The 20,624-nt window shown below is 45.5% G+C and overlaps 1 protein-coding gene across 4 annotated transcripts in view; it reads right to left on the bottom strand.

The window, feature by feature from the left end:
• The window catches only part of SMOC1 (SPARC related modular calcium binding 1), a 206,513-nt gene that overhangs the window by 99,660 nt on the left and 86,229 nt on the right, over window positions 1-20,624 (bottom strand). For all 4 annotated transcript variants that reach the window (XM_090033239.1, XM_090033241.1, XM_090033243.1 and 1 more), the window contains exon 3: window positions 13,429-13,541. In XM_090033239.1, coding sequence (XP_089889365.1) covers window positions 13,429-13,541 — 113 coding nt within the window. The remainder of the gene's footprint in view (window positions 1-13,428; window positions 13,542-20,624) is intronic.

Here is a 20,624-nt window from a genome sequence, read left to right as displayed (position 1 = left end):
TTTAGAAAGAAGCATCCTATTGCCATTTCAATATTCCACATGCTAGGGAATCCACCACAGGCCTCGATAGGCTTGCCCAGTGGTTACTCATTCTCCCTTTTTAGAAAAAGTGACATCCTATTTTTAGTTTAAATGTGTCATGCTTCCACTTCCAGATACTGGATCTTGTTATGCCTCTCCTCCTGCTATATCGGAGAGCTGCTGACCATCAGACATTTGTCCCTACTTTGCAGGAAACTTTTTAGGCAGCAATAAGAAGCCTCTTAATGCAAGTTGCTAATATATCACATTTTATAGGCCTCAGTTTATTCCAGTTATACTTTTCCAAATTTTCCAGTATCTGGTTTGAAATATTACCCACCAGAACTGAACATGAATATTCCAGCACTGGCCTTGCTCATGCTTTATACAGAGGAAAGGCTAAATTTCCTTGTCCTGCTCAACATCCAGATAGTTCCTACTACACAGGAACTTTTCACTGGTAACCAAATAATTATCTGAAATAACCTGTGACAGAGATCCCTAGTATCTTCTGCAGTCTCCAAACCTCCTGTTGTGGTTTAATGGTAAAATTCTTGTCCCCCACACAGGAGACCTTGGTTTGATTCCCAGATGTGCATTTAACTACAGCCATCAAGGCATCAAACATCTGGATTTAGTCTAACCTTTGGATTCTGTCTCAACGATCTAAAGGGGGGAAGGAAGGTCTGGGCAGCCTCAACTCCTCTATGCTCCAGCCTAGGCATATGCATTGAAGGTCCTGGTGACCGCTCATGCATCTACTGGGATCCAGAAAAATCAATAGTTGCTTACTGCTGCAGTCTCCCCAATACAAACTCATCTAAATAATACCTTGAGGGTGCCGATAATTGAAATCACTTGGAAAAGCCTCCTTTAGGCCCAAATGAAGTCCCACTCACAAAGAAATACTCCTGGACAATATTTTTAAAGCTTGTGCTGGCCATGCTTTACAAGAAAGTCAGTTTCCTATCACACTTCTAATGTGCTACATTTTCTCCATCTATTACCCTTGTTTGGAAGCAAGTATTATCACCAACAGTACTATCCTACAACAGAGTTAATTTACTGTGCCCTAATATGGGCGCATGTGTAGATTGTGACACTTTATTGCAGAGCTAATTAGTCCACTCAGCAGTAAAAGCACACATATAGATGCACCCAGGGAGTAGTGTGGGGAGGAAGCAGTTGCAGCTCATTGCTCTGTATAAGACAAAGAAACAGTTTTGTGTCATGCCCCCAGTAATTCCTCATGAAAGCTAGAGACTATGGTTCAGAAATGCATGGGTGGGAGAGTCTGGCTGATTTTGCAATAGCAGAAGTTAGGCAGGTTTTCTAAGAAACCAGGCTCGTGCTGCAGCAGCCAGAAGGATTTATAACCAAGCCTCATTCACTTCCTTCAATTGTTTTACCCCACAAACTCTTGAACTTTTATTTCGTTTATTGACTTTATTTATCCAACAAGAAGCAGCCACCGGCCCTCTTATACATAACAGAAAATTGCTGCAATCTTTTCCAAACAGTATGCAACAAGTCTAAATAACGAATGTTAAACCCCAGCAATAACATCTGTGACTACAGTCAGACCACAGATCTTTAGAGGACTGCATGAAACTCCTCTTTTGTGGGAGATGTCCTGCTGTCAAGCATGCCAAAGAAAGCACCTTTTAGAGCTTTCTTGCATGCTACACTTAGAGCATGTTAACTGCACTTAAAACAGAAGCATCTGCAAGCTCAAGAAATAAAACATGTAGCAAAGTTAAGACTTTTTGCGGGAGGAGTATCTCTACGCTGTATTAAGTCGCATGTGTTATGCTATTGTCTAACTACTCCACAGAGATAAACATGAGCAATTTGCGGTCTCAGGGCTGATTGTTGGTCCCAAATACTAGACTTGAACCAGCTCTGGTCCTGGTGTACTGGTGGGATCCAGCAGCAGGGGCAGTACCCTCTCCCACGCTCAACTTTTTGTGCTTCCCACTGTGCATCTCCAGTGCCAGAGACCCAGGTCACCAGAGATCCCCATGAAGCATGTAGGTGGGGAGATCATGGTAAGTATTGCCATATGACTGCTCAGAACATGCTCTAACTTTTAATATGGCAGAGTAATGTTTACTACAATCTAAATAAAACACACGCTAAGCATCTTGTGTGACAAGGCCCTTACTAATGCTTCAGTAAATCAGGACTTAGGGCTCTCAGCAGGTAGCTAGCCTTTTCAACTTCCAGAGAAGTGAAATCAGCAGAGAATACTCTATTCAGTAGCTAGTGAGGCACTATGCAATTAGGCTTCCAAGAAGCAAACAAAGCAGATGTACCCTTATAGAAATATCTCCTAAGGAACAAACAATATACATGCAGGGGGAGATCCAGAGGGGTTGCAGTTGCACCACCCACTTTGATTCCTGGTCCAACCAAAATTTAAAACCAACTGCCTGACAGTGGCAGCAGCATTTCTATTCAGCCAGCAGTGAAGGAGTCACTTGACTTCATGGTTCATTATAATCTACCTGATTCCTTTTAAACTCTTTATTCCATATGTGATAACAACCTTCTCCTTTTTTAATGGTCTTGATGTTCCACTAATCAAGCTATTCTTGCTTCTGCAATTCTGCTAGCTGCTCCTGATCGCATAACTCCTATTTCACAGGCTTGCAGACTGTTTTTAACTCTACCTAAAAACATTAACTCAGGTGTGGAAATAACTTTCAGTGAAGCATGGATGCACTGTCAAGATACTCAATACTACTTTTAGTTTTATGAATCTGGAAGAGATGTACATTTAATTCTAATTAAAACAGAACAAAAGAAAAAACAATCTTCTGATTATTTTCACCTAGTTTGTTGCGGGTTTTTTTATACATAATATATAATATAGGAATTAATTCACATTCCAGTAAAGTGACATTTGTTTTTTGCTTCAATCTTAAACCAATTAATAAGACCCTCGGCCCTTAGCATGTTAGAAAAGCTTCTAGTTTATTTTTACCTGGAGAAAAATCCATGTTGTTGTATAATGATGCAATACACCACCCACACCCGCCTTTTCGAAATCCTCAATCCACCAATGTATACACAAGTGCTATCAGAAAAAGGACTGGTATAACAAAGGGTGAAATCTCCTCTAGAGACCATTTTACCAAAGCAGCCTTGCACCACCATTTGCCCACATGTCTTATAGCCTATTTAAGATGGATAAAACACAACCCTGATAAATGCTATTCCAACTATCAAGCCAGCTGCTTGGAAATGAACATAATTGAAGCACAAGAGTTGAGCAGTATGTACCACAACATGGCTGGGGGACCACTCTCTTAGATGCTCCTTGAAGAAACAGCATTAAGTAAATTTATGCAAAACGAAAAAGGCTGCTCTCATTGAATTGTTATCAGTCACCTGTACATCTCCCCCTGAAAGATGGTGTACAAAAAAGTGTAAGTAGGAAGGACAGTGACACAAACCATAAACAGTCACACAATTGTATGCAAGCAGCAGCAGCAAGACTATTATGTTCATATTGCTTTGTCTGAAACTGTTTTAAAACTCGGGTCTTTCTGAAAGAGACATGGGAAAACCTGAAGAAATCCAAGTCTCTCTTAGTCCATGGTAGTAAGCCCAATGGCACTGAGCTGTCAGACAAAGTGTGCAGGTTAGAGCCTGTGTAATTTAAAAGGAACAAAAAAGACAGCAGGTTAAGTACGGCACAGAAAAGAAATGGCATGCATGTAAAATAAAGTACAGAAAAAATCATGGAAACAAACTACTTGGAAGTACTGCATAATTTAGTTTAACATGTTAATTCTCAATTGCATCCAAACAAACACTCCTGTCTTGTGAACAATACATTTTATCTGTATGATTATATTGCTCTGGGGTAAGTGTTAACAGCTATGGTGATGGGAAAGAGTTTCCCCACATGAAAGGAAAAAAAAAATGATACTGTAAGTGGATGCTGTAAAGATGCTGTCAAATTCAGTGCATGGAATCCCACATGCAAGCAAAAAAAAAAAAAAAAAAAAGCAAATACTACAGGAAGAGAAGAAAGCTTGTTCTTAGACAAAAACAATACATTTATGTTAAAGTACCAACAGCCTCCAAAGAACATCAAGCAACTTTATGATACACAGTGTACAAAGAGAACACCCCACACTGTCAGACTGGGCCTGGCCCTGGCTCTGGCAATTCTAAGTAGGCAGAGCAGATTGTAGGTAACGATGCTCCTTCATACATTTTACAGATGAGGAACAGAGACAGAAAAAACAGTATCATTAGAAATGGGTGAATCAGTTTATAATAAAAGGTTAAAACTGAAACTCAAGTTGAGATTGGTTAGTTTCCATAAGTCTATGTCTTGGGGGTTTTAGCAGGCAACAGAACCCCAATCGTTAAAGGTACCATGAGCAAAAACTGTTCCTGTGATCTTTTGGGATGCCTGGAAGCACAATGTACCAAAAGTCTCAGAAGGGGCCATTTCTGCAATGACATTCAGATTTTTGGATGCCTTTCCCAAGTGAGCCTTTTAGGCTGCTTGCAGATATTAAAAAAAAAAAAAAAAAAAACTGAACCCAGCACTTTAAACTCAGTGTATTCCCATGCCGAGCCCAGCACATGCCCAAAAGAGACAGCGCATTAGCTGGGACCCGACTCAGGCAACATCTGTATAGATCAGGTGCTTTAGTGGGCCTTTTTTAGTGCTTTTATCTAATAGCTGATTGAATCAGCTTTAGCTAAGTGTCAAAAAGCCCCACTTAAGTGCCCAATTTATATAGACACTGCAGAACCAAGTTGAAGTAATGTGCTGCTTTTTCCAGTGAAGCACAGTTTTGTTTTGTTTTGTTTTTTTAATATCTGCAAGCTTAATGGCAAGGTTAGTTCATTAACTACAAGTTGCAACCCCCTGGATGTGCAGAGGAAACAAATGGTTTAGTACTAGATATCAGTTTCCACAGGGTCTGCATGAAAATGAATGAGTGTCAGTTATTTAACTGCAATCCATTCCTTCTGTAACACCATGTATCCCAGAACAGAGGCAAATAGCTTGTAGTAGCCAGTAATTAAGGTACTCAATTTGGATGGGGAAAACAGGTTCAAGACACTTCTCTAAATCAGGGGGAGCAGCGTCTTAAACTGGAGCATCCCAAATCTTAGGTGAGTGCCTGGGATTTGTGTCCCAAAGCAGAATGACGCCAACAGGGAAGATTCAGAAAAACCCTATAACCTAGTAATAAGTACATTCCCCGTAGAGGTGAGAAACCTCAGTTCTGAATGAGTAGACAAGATTGCCTGTCCCAGGCAAGTGCCCTAAACATTGGGTTCCCAAGTGAACAGGCAAACCATTATCTACCTCCCTCCTCTTGCAAATGGAACCAACACGCTCTAGTGAGTCTGGTCTGAAAACTGAAACTGTTTTAACATTTCAGAAATTTTTGTTTGGCTGAGACTGCACTCATCAGCAGGCAAACCATTTGCTGAGGGAGGAGAAGAAATCCAGAAGAGAGAATGGGGACTGAATGACTGTCATTTTAAGCCCTGTATCACTATTGTTAAATGTCAACATTTGCCCTGGAAGGTATCCAGGTTGTAGCTGTATTCGTTTAGAGGCAAAAGCAAATCAGGACTCGTGGTAGAGGTGATATCTTATTAAGCCAACTAGATTTTTGCAAAAAATATGAATAAATTTAAAAAATCTTTTATTTGCAAGCTTTTGGACACATACACCCTTCATCAGGCATAGGAGAAAAGATTGTAAAAGTCCAGGAAACCTTAAAACAAAAATCTAGTTGGTCTAACAAAAGACATCACCTCTACCATGAGTCCCGATTAAAATTTGCCCTTTTATTATAAGGAACATATATATTTTCTTATTTTAAAAGCTTCTCTTAACTTCCTTTAACAATAATGAACAGGCTTCAGTGGCCCAGAGTTGCATTAAAAAGAGTATCTTAGCAAATGTTAGTAAAATCCCATTTTGGGGGTCTTCTTTTCAGGTCACATTTACTTCCTCAAATAAGAGGAGCTAAAAGCAGTTTGCCTCCCCTGATTAAGGAATTTTTAAAATGGTAATGCTGAATAGGAATTTGATACCACCTATTGCTTTGTAGGTAAGGAAACAAACAAACACTCTTTTCCCTAGTAATCATTTGACTATTATTGAATCGTTTTAGCAAAGGGGGCAGGGGGAAGGAGGGCAGGAAGAGTAAGATGCATAGGGGAACACAACACGGCTTACAGAACTTGTCAACAACTACTCCCTTCCCAAAACTCCACACCCTGTCCCATTGTGTGTGCGCACTAGGGGTGTGCAAAACGGGCCATATTCAATTCAGATTCAGCCCAAATTGGAGACAGTGATTCGATTCATTGATTTGGATCACTGTCCCCGATTCGATTCAGCTGAATCCGAATTTGAAGATTCAATGCCAATTCAGAGAATCAGTAATTCGGCCACAGACACAGCTTTAAAATGTTTTTTCTGCATACCTTGAGGTACCAGGCATGGCTCATGAACAGTGCGATGGTGGGGCAGATGGAGCATCCCACAGGAGCATGGGGGCCCCCCCCACCACATGCTTGGCAGTGAACCCGGAAGTACTTCCAGTCTATTTCCAGGTTCACCAGGGAAAGCGCAGGCCATCCCCCCCACCATGTACGCAAGCTCAGTGATCGGCTATGGGGGGACCCCGGGTGCCCCTCCAGACCTAGGAGGAACCTGTCACCATCACTGAGCTGGGGAGGCTGGGGGGCGCAGTACACTCCCAGGCGGACCAGGAGGTGCACTGGAAGTGCTTTTGCTCCACTTCCGGGTCTGCTGCCAAGCATGCTGGGGAGCCCCCCATGCTCCTGTGGGATGCTTATGCACCCCAGTATTGCAGCATTCACAAGCCACCTGCTCCCTAGAAGTATGTAGAAAAAACATTTAAAGTAGTGTCTATGTCTGAATCCCCAAATCTTTCCAAATCAATTCAGAGGGGTACAATTTAATTCGCAGAGATTAGAGGGTCTCCCGATTCGATTTAGACATTCGGCCACTCAATCGGGCCGAATTGTCACAGAATCAAATAAGGGACTGAAGCTTCGCACAGCCCGAGTGTGGACCGGCAGGGGACTAGGGGTGGAATAAACCTAGTAACAGTTCCACATGGGATAGGGACAGAGCAAAAACAGTTCTGCTCCCTGCCCATAGTGCACACATCCACAGGAGGCCTCAAATGCCTTGACACAAATGCTTGTAGTATGGGAAACAAGAAGGAGGCACTTACCTTCCTGCTAGCTGACACCAACCCAGACATAGTGGTGCTCACTGAAATGTGGTGGGACCCAACGCATGACCGGGGGGTGAATATCAAGGGCTATACAGGAAGGACAGGACAGGGAGGAAAGGCAGGGGCGTGGCGCTCTACATTAAGGAGGAATACACATTCTCACCAGATAGCACATAGTCAGAGAAGGGGCACACAGAAGGGCTCTGGGTTAGAGTACGAGGCAGTCAAGGGGAAAGAGACTTAACAGTGGGGGTCAACTACAGACCTCCCAACCAAGGGGAAGAGCTAGACCAGGAATTCTTAAATCAGCTCACGGAGGTAGTTAGGTCAAAGGACGTGGTCATCACGGGGGACCTGAACTTTCCAGACATCTGCTGGGAAGAGCAGTCAGCCAGGTCTGACCGCTCATGTAGGTTCCTAGCCCAAATGCAGGACCTCCATCTAACCCAGGAGGTGCACAGCCCCACCAGGGGAGACACATCGTTGGATCTGGTCCTGGCCACAGGTGACGACCTGGTGAGGGGGCTGCAGATGCTCGACCACCTGGGCGGCAGCGATCATCGCCTGCTGGAATTCACCATCCAACGCAAGGTGGCAAAGGCCTGCACCAAGGCAGCAGCCCTAGATTTCAGGAGGCTGCTGCCTTCAATGAGCTAAGAAGAATAGTCGGGGAGGCACTGAGGTCCCAGAGGGGAGTGGAGCCAGGTTTCATAGTTTCTAGAGTTGGAAGGGACCTGAGTAGATCATCTAGTCCGACCCCTTGCCATGGCAGGAAAGAGTACTGAGGTCAAATGACCCCAGCAAGGTGATTGTCACGCTTTGTCTTAAAGACCACCAGGGTAGGAGCCAGCACCACTTCTCTTGGAAGTTGGTTCCAGATCCTAGCCACCCCGACAGTGAAGTAGCGCCTCCTGATATCTAGCCTAAATCTACCCTCTTCCAGCTTGCAACCGTTATTCCTGGTCACTCCTGGCAGTGCTCAGGGAAACAGGGACTCCCCCAATGCCTGCTGATCCCCCCTGACTAGTTTGTAACAGGCCACTAGATCCCCCCTCAGCCTTCTCTTGTGGAGGCTGAACAGGTTCAGGTCCCGTAGCCTCTCCTCACAGGGCCTGCCCTGCTGCCCCCAATCATGCGGGTGTCCAAGAAGAGTGGTTGCTCCTTAAGGAGATGATACTCCAAGCCCAAAGGGAGGTAATCCCAACACGGATCAAGGGGAGCAGGAGGGCACAAAAGCCCCCATGGCTCACCAAGAGCATCCGGGGATGTCTTCTAGCTAAAACAGAGGCATACACCCAATGGAAGGGAAGGGCCATCACCAGGGGGGATTATACTGCAGTTGCTTGGGGATGCAGGGGGGCGATCAGGAAGGCCATGGCGGAGATGGAACTGGGACTAGCTACCTAGATCAAGGACAACAAGAAGTCCCTTTTTAAATACATAGGGGCAAAAAGAAGGTACCGGGTAACGTGGGGCTCCTGCAAGACATGCTAGGAAATTTGGTCGTCACACCAGACAACAAAGCTAACCTATTTAATGACTCCTTTGCCTCCATTTTTCTGAGCAGGGACCAGATCAGCCGCAGCACCAGGCCCCCCTCAGGCCCCAGGGGAGGTGCACCTAGGCCAAGGGTGAGGGAGGATCTAGTCAGGGAACTTCTGGAGGGACGGGATGTATTTAATTCAGCTGGTCCGGACGATCTCCACACCAGAGTGCTGAGAGAATTAACAGATCATTGTGGGACCCTGGCACGGCTTTACGAGCACTCACGGTGCTCTGGTGTGGTGCCAGAGGACTAGAAGAGGGCTAGTGTTGTTTCCATCTTCAAAAAAGGAAGGAAGGAGGACCCGGAGAACTATAGGCCAGTTAGTCTTACCTCGATCCTGGGTAAGCTTTTTGAGAGAATTATTCTGGCACATGAGGGGCCAGCAGGGGAGATTATGCTTAGGGGCAACCAACACGGGTTCATTAGAGGCAGGTCCTGTCAGACCAGCCTGCTGGCCTTCTATGACAAGGTCACCAAATCCTTAGATGCAGAGGTAGCAGTGGACATAGTCTTTCTGGTCTTTAGAAAGGCCTTCGACACTGTCTCTCACCCCGTTCTCATTAAGAAACTGGGGGACTGTGGTGCTGACACCTACACAGTCAAATGGGTCACCAACTGGCTGGAGGGCTGCACCCAGAGAGTGGTGGTGGATGGGTCATTTTTGACCTGGAAGGTTGTGGACAGTGGGGTTCCCCAGGGCTCAGTCCTCGGGCCTGCACTGTTTCACATCTTCATCAGTGACTTGGATGAGGGGGTAAAGATTTGTTCAGATTTGCTGATGACACAAAGATGTGGGGGGATGTGGGCACGTTAGAAGGAAGGAATAGGTTATAATCGGGACGAGACAGGTTACAGGGGTGGGTGGATGAGAATAGGATGGGATTCAACACCGACAAGTGCAAGGTGATGCACCTGGGGAGGAACAACCGGCACCATACCTACAGGCTGGGGAACTCCCTTCTCATCAGTGCAGAGGCAGAAAAGGACCTTGGAGTCATCATTGATGCCAAGATGAATATGGGCAGGCAGTGTGGGGATGCAGTCAGGAAGGCCAACCGCACCTTGTCATGCATCCACAGATGCATCATGAGCAGGTCCAAGGCTCCCCCTCTATGAGGCACTGGTCAGGTCGCAGCTGGAGTACTGCGTCCAGTTCTGGGCCCCACACTTCAGGAGGGATGTGGACAACATGGAGAGGGTCCAGAGGAGGGCCACTCACATGATCAGGGGGCAGCAGGGCAGGCCCTACGAAGACAGGCTATGGGACCTGAACCTGTTCAGCCTCCATAAGAGAAGGCTGAGGGAGGGGATCTAGTGGCCTGTTACCAACTAGTCAGAGGGGACCAGCAGGCATTGAGGGAGTCCCTGTTTTCCTGAGCACTACCAGGAGTGACTAGAAATAATGGTCACAAGCTGGCAGAGGGTAAATTCAGGCTAGATATCAGGAGGCGCTACTTCACTGTCAGGGCAGCTAGGATCTAGAACTAATTTCCATGTGAAGTGGTGCTGGCTCCTACCCTGGGGGGTCTTTAAGACAAAGCGTGACAATCACCTTGCTGGGGTCGTTTGACCCCAGTACTCTTTCCTGCCGTGGCAGGGCGTCAGACTTGATGATCTGCTCAGGTCCCTTCCAACCCTACAAACTATGAAACTAAGAAACTCTGACGTGCATACAATCCAAGGCAAGACTGCATCATTCCTGTGTAGCAGAGAGGAACACACCTGGCTCAAGAGCACAAGGGAATGTGGCAACCACTGGGCTTTTCTCCTAACCCTTGTTTTAACAGCTGTCTTAGAACAGCAAACCCCACCACCTAAAGGCAAAAAATTGCTTGCCATGACTTAACTGATAAAAAGTGTAATTGTATATACATAAAACACTGTATGAAAGTGGTTTAGTGGGAACAATTTGTCCAGAAACTCAGACTTGCCCAACCAGGCAAAACTGCATCCACACACCTCAGAGCAAAATGGAGCCGGCTGTTTGTCCCTCCAAACTGTACTGGAGTGAATCTAGTGGTAAGCTTAGGTCAGCATCCCAAATCTAATCCAAAACCAAGGTCTGTGACAGGTCCAAGATACCACTCCACCTGAAGCTCACGGCATTGTGATCCAAGTGGCTATCATTTCAGCTAGAAAGGGATAAAGCTTCTTGTCCATCTTCCTTGGTTTAAGGAAGATGGACCACATCCCTTAGGGCATTTATACACGTGCTCCAGGAGGTGTGTGTGGGGGGGGGGTGTGCTAAAAGGTTCTTAGTGTTGGGGGGGGGGTGCTAAAAGGTTCTTGTCACTGGGGGTGGGTGGGGGGAGGCAGGTTGGAGTTGCTTTAAATTAGTGCAGCTTTCAGAGCCATGCTAACTAAAAACACCCTAAGCATCACATGTATCAGCATCCCTGTGCTGAAAAATGGTGGCAGGTGTGCTTTGAACTAAATCTCATTGAATGACCTTCAGTTCAAAAGCACCCCCACTGCCATTTTTCAGTGTGGGGACACTGATACACACGACGCTGGAGGCTGCTGGAGTGCGTTAATTTCCACACTCCAGCAGACTTGATTAAATCGAGTCTGTTCTGATGTACTGGAATTACAGCACATTGAAGCAGGCTCCCTGCACATTTATAGGATCCCTTGGAGTCTGATCAGACACAAGTTTTGCAAGCAGGTTTACATTGCTTCTCCACAAAAGATACTGGGAGCGGGCACTGTGCAACAACACTAAAAAAGCAAACCCAACCAGTTCAGGTATCAGCATATCAAATAAAACAAAACAGTTTGAAGACAGGAAGAGAAGTTGTTCCAACAACTGTTCTCTCAATCCAGCCAAACTTCTATCTTCTGTTTGTCTTCAAGATGCTGATGGACAGCTGACAGGACTCACATGCTGAAACAATTCCATAAAAAGGGGGACAGGGGAAGCAGACAAGTTCACCTCAGAACATTAAGCTGGCCTGCTACGCTGTTTTATAAATATTCCATGCCAATGTCAATGCAGTCCACATGCCTTTACATAAGACCAAACCTTAATAGTTGTTTGAGGAAGTGGCAAGGCAGCAAGAAACATTAACAATCTCTGCGACTACTCCCTACCTTCCCAAGAAGGATAATGCTTTGCTCACAAATAGAACAGTACTTCAGCTCTTTTTGTAGATAATGTATTAGTCACTCTTGAAACTCTTGTGAAGCAGGGAAGCTCTATCCCATCTAACCGAGAGACAATGACCATGGGCAAGTCGCATATAAACAGGACCCGAGCTCCCCAGTTCCTGGCTTGGAATCTGGCAAGAAGCCCAAAAAATCACCAACCTTCTCAGCTTTAATCACCTAGCCCAGTGGTGGGCACCTTAAGGCCCATGGGCTGTATCTGGCCTTTGGGGCCATTTGATCTCACCTGCGGACATGGAGCTTTGGTGATTTTTGCTAGCAGAGGCCTTCAGCAGCAGTTTCTCTCCTTGAGACAGTGCAGGAAGGAGCAGTGACTGTGGAAGCTCTCCCCATGCTGTCACAAGGAGAAAGAGGCAGTGGTGTTGCCCAGGTCCTAGCACTTGCTCACGTCAACCCAAGCTGGGTCATATCCTGGCCTGCAACCTGACAAAGTTTGTCAATCACTGATCCAGCCAGAGGCACAAATCTCTTTCAAGGCCACCATGACAGCTACTGAAGGAAGTGATATGTGATAGGGCAGGTCAAAGTAAAAATAATGTAGTCTCTATCGCTCCAAAATGACTATTCCCCTAAACAAAACAACCCACACAAAGGCTGCCTTTGGAACTCCACTGGAAGCTTGTGCACTGCTTCAAATTCACCCACATTTGGGAAGGTCACACTAACATTGCAACTGAAATTAAAATGAAAATTAATCTTGCATAGACCTTAGAGCAAATGCTTTCTCCACCAAGTTAAGGTGTTTGCCTCTTGGAACAACAGCATCAAGTAGACTGCAATTTCAGGGCACTTCTCAAATGCAGGAAGTGGAAATGAGCTCCTGCTTGGATGCTAGAGAGATGTTGCTCCAAAACAAAAAACACAGAACGCAAGCAAATTATGAAAAGCCAATACTGGAAAGAGTCTCCCCCTTCCATGTACCCATTCAATGTTCCCAAATAAAGGGTTTTCAAGCAGTAAAGAGGACTTGGACTCTAGGAAGGGAATATAGTTGTGATGACAGTCTGAACTGACAGCTCTGAAAAGGAGTGCTCTTACCAGAACAGGTTGAAGGTATGGAGAGGAGCAAAGGAACCTTGTGTTGGCAGAAGCTATGAACAGAAGCCAGGGTTCCTCTGCTGTTCCTAATACATACACATCATGTGGGTGAGAAGGGAACTTTGGAGCTCAGCTGCAGAGTATATTAACTCTTTGGTTTCCACTGGGTCTTTTAAAAGGGGAACAATGCAAATTATAGCAAAGGTGGATGATCTTGTCTTATGTATACAAGTGAAGACCAAGTTTTCAATAAGCCAGAGGGCCAGCAGCTGGCCATGGCTCCTAATAAATAAGCCTATCCCAAATAGGTCTAGTCTCGTTCAGGTCACATGCTAGTAAATAATTCATTACAGTGGAAGGGGGAAAAAAGTGACAGGTGCAAGCTGACGGTAGTCTTACTTGAGTGAATGATCCATCCTCATTGCATTCTGGAATAAAGACCGCTTCCTGGGGCTTCTTTGCCTGTTCCAGCGCCTGAGTTCTCTCTAAACGGCACTTGCTTTGACCAGCATCTGCAGAGGAAACCAAAACCCACTTTGACTATAAATGTCAACTAGCCTCCACAAAGCCCCCACAGGCTATGTTCAGCTGGAAGGAGGGAAAACTCCAACAGGATGCCACATAATTAGTTTCTGTTATGCCACTTTTACCTGTATATTAGAAAAGCAACCATGAGACAGGTTTAATATCCTCAGGGTGCAAGGGGGAAATACAAGATGAAGGAAACATCAGCCACCACACATTTCATCCAGGACCTGGTTAAATTTAGGGGCATGCACTTGTCCTGTATTCACCCTGGGTTATAACTGCTCCTTCCAATAAACACCAGAACACAAAGTTTGAAGTGGAAGAAGATCTTCAGAAACTGCATTAACAAAACATTCACAACCCTCCCTCCACCAGACAGACTAGAAGCAATTGGCACTAGCCCAGAAGTAGGCAATGCTGGCAGGGAAAGGGGTGCCAGACTGCTCATGGCCCTGGTTATACTCACCTTGCTATCCTTTCTTCCTCAACCTGTTTTGCCTGTTGAAGCTTAACCTTTTTCAGATGCTCCCCCCTCCCCCTCATAAACACATCCTCAGGGAAAGTGCCTTCTCTAAAAGCCAGCTTGCACTTCCAACAAACCTATGGAGTAGGTGTGCAATGTGCACTCCCCCATGCACCAGGGTTAAATCAGTTACACTGGGTGAGTTTACACATGCAATTAATGCAACTGAACATGCTCCAGCTCAATTTGAGCTGGATAAACTAATTCCAATGTCACTGACTACATGTGTGTTTAAGCACAGTGATTTACTGTGCTGCCACATCCCACTTTTATCTGACAGGACTAGATCCCACTTGTATCTGCCGGATGCAGCACAGTAAATTAGTCTACTGTGCCCTAACTACCACACATGTGGAGATGACGACATTTTACTGCACAGCAATTAGTCTACTGTGCAGTAAACATCTCATGTAGATGCATTCATTGTTACTCAAGAAGGGGTGTCACAGGGCATACAGGACCTGTAAGGGTTAAAGGCATCAGCTCTAGCCTCTGCCCAAGGCAGGTGATACCTTAACCCCTTATAGGTCAGGCACAGTGGGTAAACACATCTTTATGATAAGCTTTAAGACAATGATATGCAGGGTCAGAGAGCAAGTTCTCCATCTTCAAAAGGTTCAATACAAACTTAAATATGTACATAACACTGCCCCCACCCCCAAATTCCACTTTGCATAACAACAACAGAGTGACAGTCTGCAAAAGGACTGAGAAAACATCACAACCTTGTACTTCAGGGACCAAATCCTGCCACCCCTACATGAAGCAGTACCTTTCTCAAAGAGAATCTCCATACCTAGGGGACTTCGTAGCACAGATGACTATCTTGCTGGCTCTGCACAGTGGCTGACAGAATGGTGCCTCAATTCTTAGATCTTGTCTCTTCCACACCAAGAAGGTTATAAACTCAGTTTAAAAGACAAACATAGATGCAACATACAAACAGAAAGGCTAAAAGAAGTATGAAATAACAGCTTATAAAGCCATTTGCTCTGTTCACAAGGGTTTTTTTTAAAGTATGCAATAACTATGCCAGTACACAAAATAGCTAGACAATCTTGGCCACCTATTTATTAACACCATTCAAAAGGCAAAAGAGAAGAATTGATCCTTTAGAAGGCATTGAACATAGTAGGAAGGAGAAACTCCAGGTGATTGATCTGGAAATGGCACTCCATGTGCAAGGATAAAACAGAATGAAGAATCATAGTCCTTGATGGAGAAGCAGGCAAGCACAAAGGCCACCACGCCCGATGAAATACATAGTTGACAGCACAGTAAAATGAGAGTGGATTGCCAGAGAAAGCAATTCTTGGCTTTGGCTGTGCAATTCTTTGAAGAACCTCAGAGGCCTTGACCCCAAATCACATACACCCACATGCTTTTCCGAATGGATCAGAAGATCTAATATAGGCAACAACATCCTAATTTGTCTCATACATTAGCTAAGCTCTGAATGAAAAATCATCATTCCTGTGCTGCTCTAAAGGCAGAAAGCCCAGATACTGGGCTGAATTTGCAGTAATAGCTGTCAGGAAAGCATTTAACTTGTAAAGAACTTATCAAATCCAGAAGATGCAGGAGTAATAAAGAAAAAGGAAATAAAGAAAAAGTAATAAAAAGAAAAAGAAGAAGTAATAAAGAAAAAGGAAAAGTGCTGTCTTTCTCTCACAAGTTACTTTTAGTTAGGTATATGAATAAAGAGTTAAGGGGTTTTATTTCCTCCTGGCAAATACTGGCTATTACGTTTCTTTTAAATCTACTCTCTCTCATCCCAAACATGTAAAATACTTCATGAAGTGATATGCAAAAGAAATACTTTCATCTCTGGAATGAAAAAAAGGGTTTTGGCAACACTACTCACTAAGTGGTCTACTGCACATGGCATTTGACTCAATTCGGTCCTGAAATCTGTTCTTGCCCTGCCATGGGACCAAGAGTCTATACATTTTCTCTGTGGGCTTTTTTAAATGCAGTCATCTAGTTTCTATGCCATGTTGCCACCTTTTAGAAGATAATAGGTGCATAAACCTATTGACAATTCATTCTACTGCATGGGATGAAGATACTATTTTTGACAAGACAACCCCTTCCTCAACAACTCATATTCAATGACATAGTCTCACATTGCTAGACAAGTGCAGGGGTAGACACCAGGGCTGGATCCAGGGGGCAGGGGTGGACACCAGGGCTGGATCCACGCAGAAGGGGGAGGGGCGGCAGCGGCATTATGGCATGGTCGCATCCCCCTTTGGCTGTGCACACACAAGCTCTCAGTCTGGCATCTGCCAGAGCTCACTGTGCATACATAGCACAACCAAGTGGGGAGGGAAGGAGTGCACACCCCTCTCTTACCCTGTTCCTGGACCGGTTACTAATGGATGCAATTTCCTTCCCCTTCACAGGAATCTCCAAACTAGCATTATAAATATATAACACTTGGCAATCTGGTGGTTGCACCACAGGAAAAGGCAGACCTTTTTAACATTTTCTTTGCCTCCATTTTTTTGTGCAAGGACCAAAAAAATTGGCTGATGGGGTGCACCCAGAGAGTAGTGGTGGACAGGTTGTATTAAGCCTGGTGAGATGTGAGCAGTGGGGTACCCCAGGGCTCGGTCCACAAGCCCGCACTGTTTAACATCTTCATCAGCAACTTGGATGAGGGGGTGGAAAGCACGCTGTGCAAGTTTGCTGATGACACCAAGACATGGGGTGGGGTAGACACACTTGAAGGGAGAGAGAGGCTGCAAATAGATTTAGACAGACTACAAAAGTGGGCAGATGAGAATAGGATGGGGTTCAACATAAACAAATGCAAGATGCTGCACCTTGGGAGAAGGAATCCACAGCATACATACAGGCTGGGGGAGTTCCCCTCTTGAAAGCACAGAGATGGAAAGGGATCTTGGAGTCATTATTGACTCCAAGATGAACATGAGCCGCCAATGCCAGACCGTAGCCAGCAAAGCCAGCCAGACCTTGTCATGCATCCAAAGATGCATCTCAGGCTGGTCCAGAGAGGTGATGCTCCCCCTCTATGTGACTTTAGTCAGGCTGCAGTTGGAGTACTGCGTCCAGGACTGGGCGCTGCACTTTAAAAGGGATGTGGCCAGCCTGGAGAGGGTTCAGAGAAGGGCCACCCGCTTGGTGAGAGGGCAGCAGGACAGGCCCTACAAGGAGAGACTGAGGGACCTGAACCTGTTCAGCCTCAGCAAGAGGAGGCTTAGGGGGGGAACTGGTGGCTGCCACAAACTCATCAGGGAGATCAACAGCAAATAGGTAGAGCCCTTTTCTACCCAGCACTACCTGGGGTGATGAACAATGGTAATAAGCTGATGGAGAATAGATTTAGGTTAGAGATCAGAAGGCAATTTTTTACAGTCTGGGTGGCCAAAATCTGGAACCAACTTCCCAGGAAAATGGTCCTCGCCCCTACCTCGGGTAAATTCCAGAGGAGGTTGGAAGATCACCTGTCTGGGGTCTTGTCAACCCAGCATTCATTCCTGCCTGTGGCAGGGGATCAGGCTAGATGATCTGTTCAGGTCCCTCCTGACCCTAGCTACTACAAAACTATGAAACTATGACCAGGACTCCTCCACTGAGATTCAGGATGGACTCAGGAGTGACTCCGCTAGGCCTAGGGTCAGCAAGGACCGAATTAGGGAACTTCTGGTGGGACTGGACGTGTTCAAATCAAAAAGTCCAGATGTTCTCTACCACAGGGTGCTGAGGGAATTGGCAGGGGTTATCGAGGGGCCCCTAGCATGGCCTTATGAGCACCTGTGGTGGTCTGGCCAGGTGCCAGATGACTGGAGGAGGGTCAATGTGGTCCCCATCTTCAATAAAGGGAGGAGGGTAGACCCAGGCAACTACAGGCCTGTTAGTCTTACTTTGATCCTGGGGAAGCTCTTTGAAAAGGTTATCCAGGAGCATACATGGGAAGAATCAGCAGGGGGGATGATGCTCGGGGCAACCAGCATGGGTTCATTAGGGGCAGGTTCTGTCAGACCAACATGGTGGCCTTCTACGATCAGGTCACAAAATCCTTGGATGCAGGTGTCGTGGTAGATGTAGTCTTTCTGGACTTCAGAAAGGCCTTTGATATGGTCTCCCACCCCATTTTCATTAAAAAGCTATGCAACTGTGGCATTAATATCTACACAGTCAGATGGGTCACAAATTGGCTGAGTGGCCTCACCCAGAGTGGTGGATGGGTCCTATTCGACCTGGAGGGATGAGGGCAGTGGAGTCCCCCAGGGCTCGGTCCTTGAGCCTGCACTTTTCAATCTCTTTACTAGCAACTTGGACAAGGGGGTGAAAAGCACCCTGTTCAAATTTGCTGACGACACCAAGATCTGGGGCGAGGTGGACACATTAGAAGGGAGGGACAGGATACAGCTGGATCTGGACAGGTTACAGGGGTGGGAGAATGAGAATAGGATGGGATTCAATACTGACAAGTGCAGGGTGCTGCACTTGGGTGGTAAGAACCAGCAGCATGCCTATAGGCTGGGGAACTCCCTTCTTGAAAGCACAGTGACAGAAAGAGATCTTGGAGTCATTATCGATTCCAAAATGAACATGGGCCGGCAGTGTGAGGATGCAGTCAGGAAGGCCAACTGCACCTTGTCATGCATCCACAGATGCATCACAAGCAGAGCTAAGGAGGTGATCCTTCCCTCTATGCGACACTGGTCAGGCCGCAGCTGGAATACTGCATCCAGTTCTGGGCAACACACTTTAGGAGGGATGTGGCCAGCATCGAGAAGGTTCAGAGAAGGGCCACCCACATGATCTGGGGAGAGCAGGGCAGACCCTATGAGGAGAGGCTATGGGACCTGAACCTGTTCAGCCTTCATAAGAGAAGGCTGAGAGGGACCTGGTGGCTGTCTACAAACTTACCAGGGGGACCAGCGAGGAATGGGAGAGACCCTGTTCACCCACTCCTGGAGTAACAAGGATCAACAGCCATAAGCTATTTGAGAGTAGGTTCAGGCTGGACATTAGAAGACATGACTTCACAATTAGGGCGGCTAGGATCTGGAACCAGCTTCCAAGGGAAGTGGTGCTGGCTCCTACCTTGGGGGTCTTTAAGAGGAGGCTTGACAATTACCTAGCTGGGGTCACATGAGCCCAGTATTCTCTCCTACCCAGGGCAGAGGGTCGGACTTGTTGACCTACTTAGGTCCCTTCCAACCCTACATCTATGAATCTATGACTCCTCCATGACTCCTCCTTCCTACCCACCTTCCCAAACCAGATCACACCAGAATTATGCTGTCTTGGCATTGAATAACCAGCTATAATGTACTGATTAGGAAGTGTCCACATTAAGCTATTTTTTAACATTTAGTTGCACAATACAGTTCCAGTTAAACCGGTGCCTGAAATATCAACACTTACACTTAATTTTAAATAGGGCTGTCCAGTTCACACCCCTTCTCCTACCTTCCCCCCTTCCCCTCCAAAGACTGGTATTTTTATAATGTTTGCCTCAACAGCCAGTTTAGTAAGATGACTTCGCTTAGCTATTTTTGTTTTGTTAATTAGACAACTTAGTGTCACCTAAGTGCCAAGAATTACAGGGTAACTCCCAAAGTTAAGATGTGGTAGAAATTTTACAAAAGCCCTCTATTCTAGGCAGGTTCATACAGTTTATCTTGCATTTGCCTTGTTAGCCCCCTTGAAAAAGTGTTCCTTTTTGTTGAAATATATCCCTGCAGTATCAGTAGCCAAAAAATATAAAACAGAAGTGGCACAAGCACAGAAGAACTAGAAAGTGAAACTGGACAGTCGGTTTCACTGTCAAAACTGTCAAAAAGTCCCCAAAAAATAAGGTAGAGACTTAAAATCAAGTCATTTTACTGTATACAGCAAGAATTACTGCAATTTAGAAAACTGCTTTAAAAAAATTGCTGTTCTGATTGTAAAGAAGTATACAACTAAAAGACTAGGCAGCATGCTAGGTGGCAGTTTCGGAATTCAGATAGACATGCCAATTGTCATATCATAAATCAGTTGTTCAGTTAACCCAGCTGATCATTTCCAGTTATCCAATTTGCATGTAAAACTAGACAACTCTGACCTTTGTAGCATTAACGACAGTGCACACACTTTATTGAGAGGCACTTTGACTGCTGCTATTTTACCTTCAGCTGCAACGTCTTGCTACAGCTGATGGCATACAGAACTAAAATAAAAATGCCATTTGTGTTCTAAAAGCTTGTAGTAACAAACGTGAGATTCCATCTTCCTCTCCCTTGAATATAAATATGCAGGTTTAGAGCAAAGGGCACTTGTGACTTTGAAGAATGGGCCTAAAATGGAGATCTCTGCCTCTCAGGCATGCTGATGGTATGGCAGGGAATGGTGAAGAGGGCAGAGAAGGGATACACAATCACTAATGAGAATGAGGGCAGGACTCTTCATAACAGCACATTTATGTCTCCCAGAACCCATGCTCCAATGGAGCTATTACAATTCCAATGATTCTCCAGCTGCCCCTGACACCTTACCCCATAAAGACCTACCTGATCTGTAATCT

The sequence above is a fragment of the Crocodylus siamensis genome, chromosome 2 (assembly GCF_052110815.1).
Source record: "Crocodylus siamensis isolate JL-2025a chromosome 2, ASM5211081v1, whole genome shotgun sequence".
Lineage (NCBI taxonomy): Eukaryota > Metazoa > Chordata > Crocodylia > Crocodylidae > Crocodylus > Crocodylus siamensis.
This window is presented reverse-complemented; position numbering and strand designations above follow the sequence as displayed.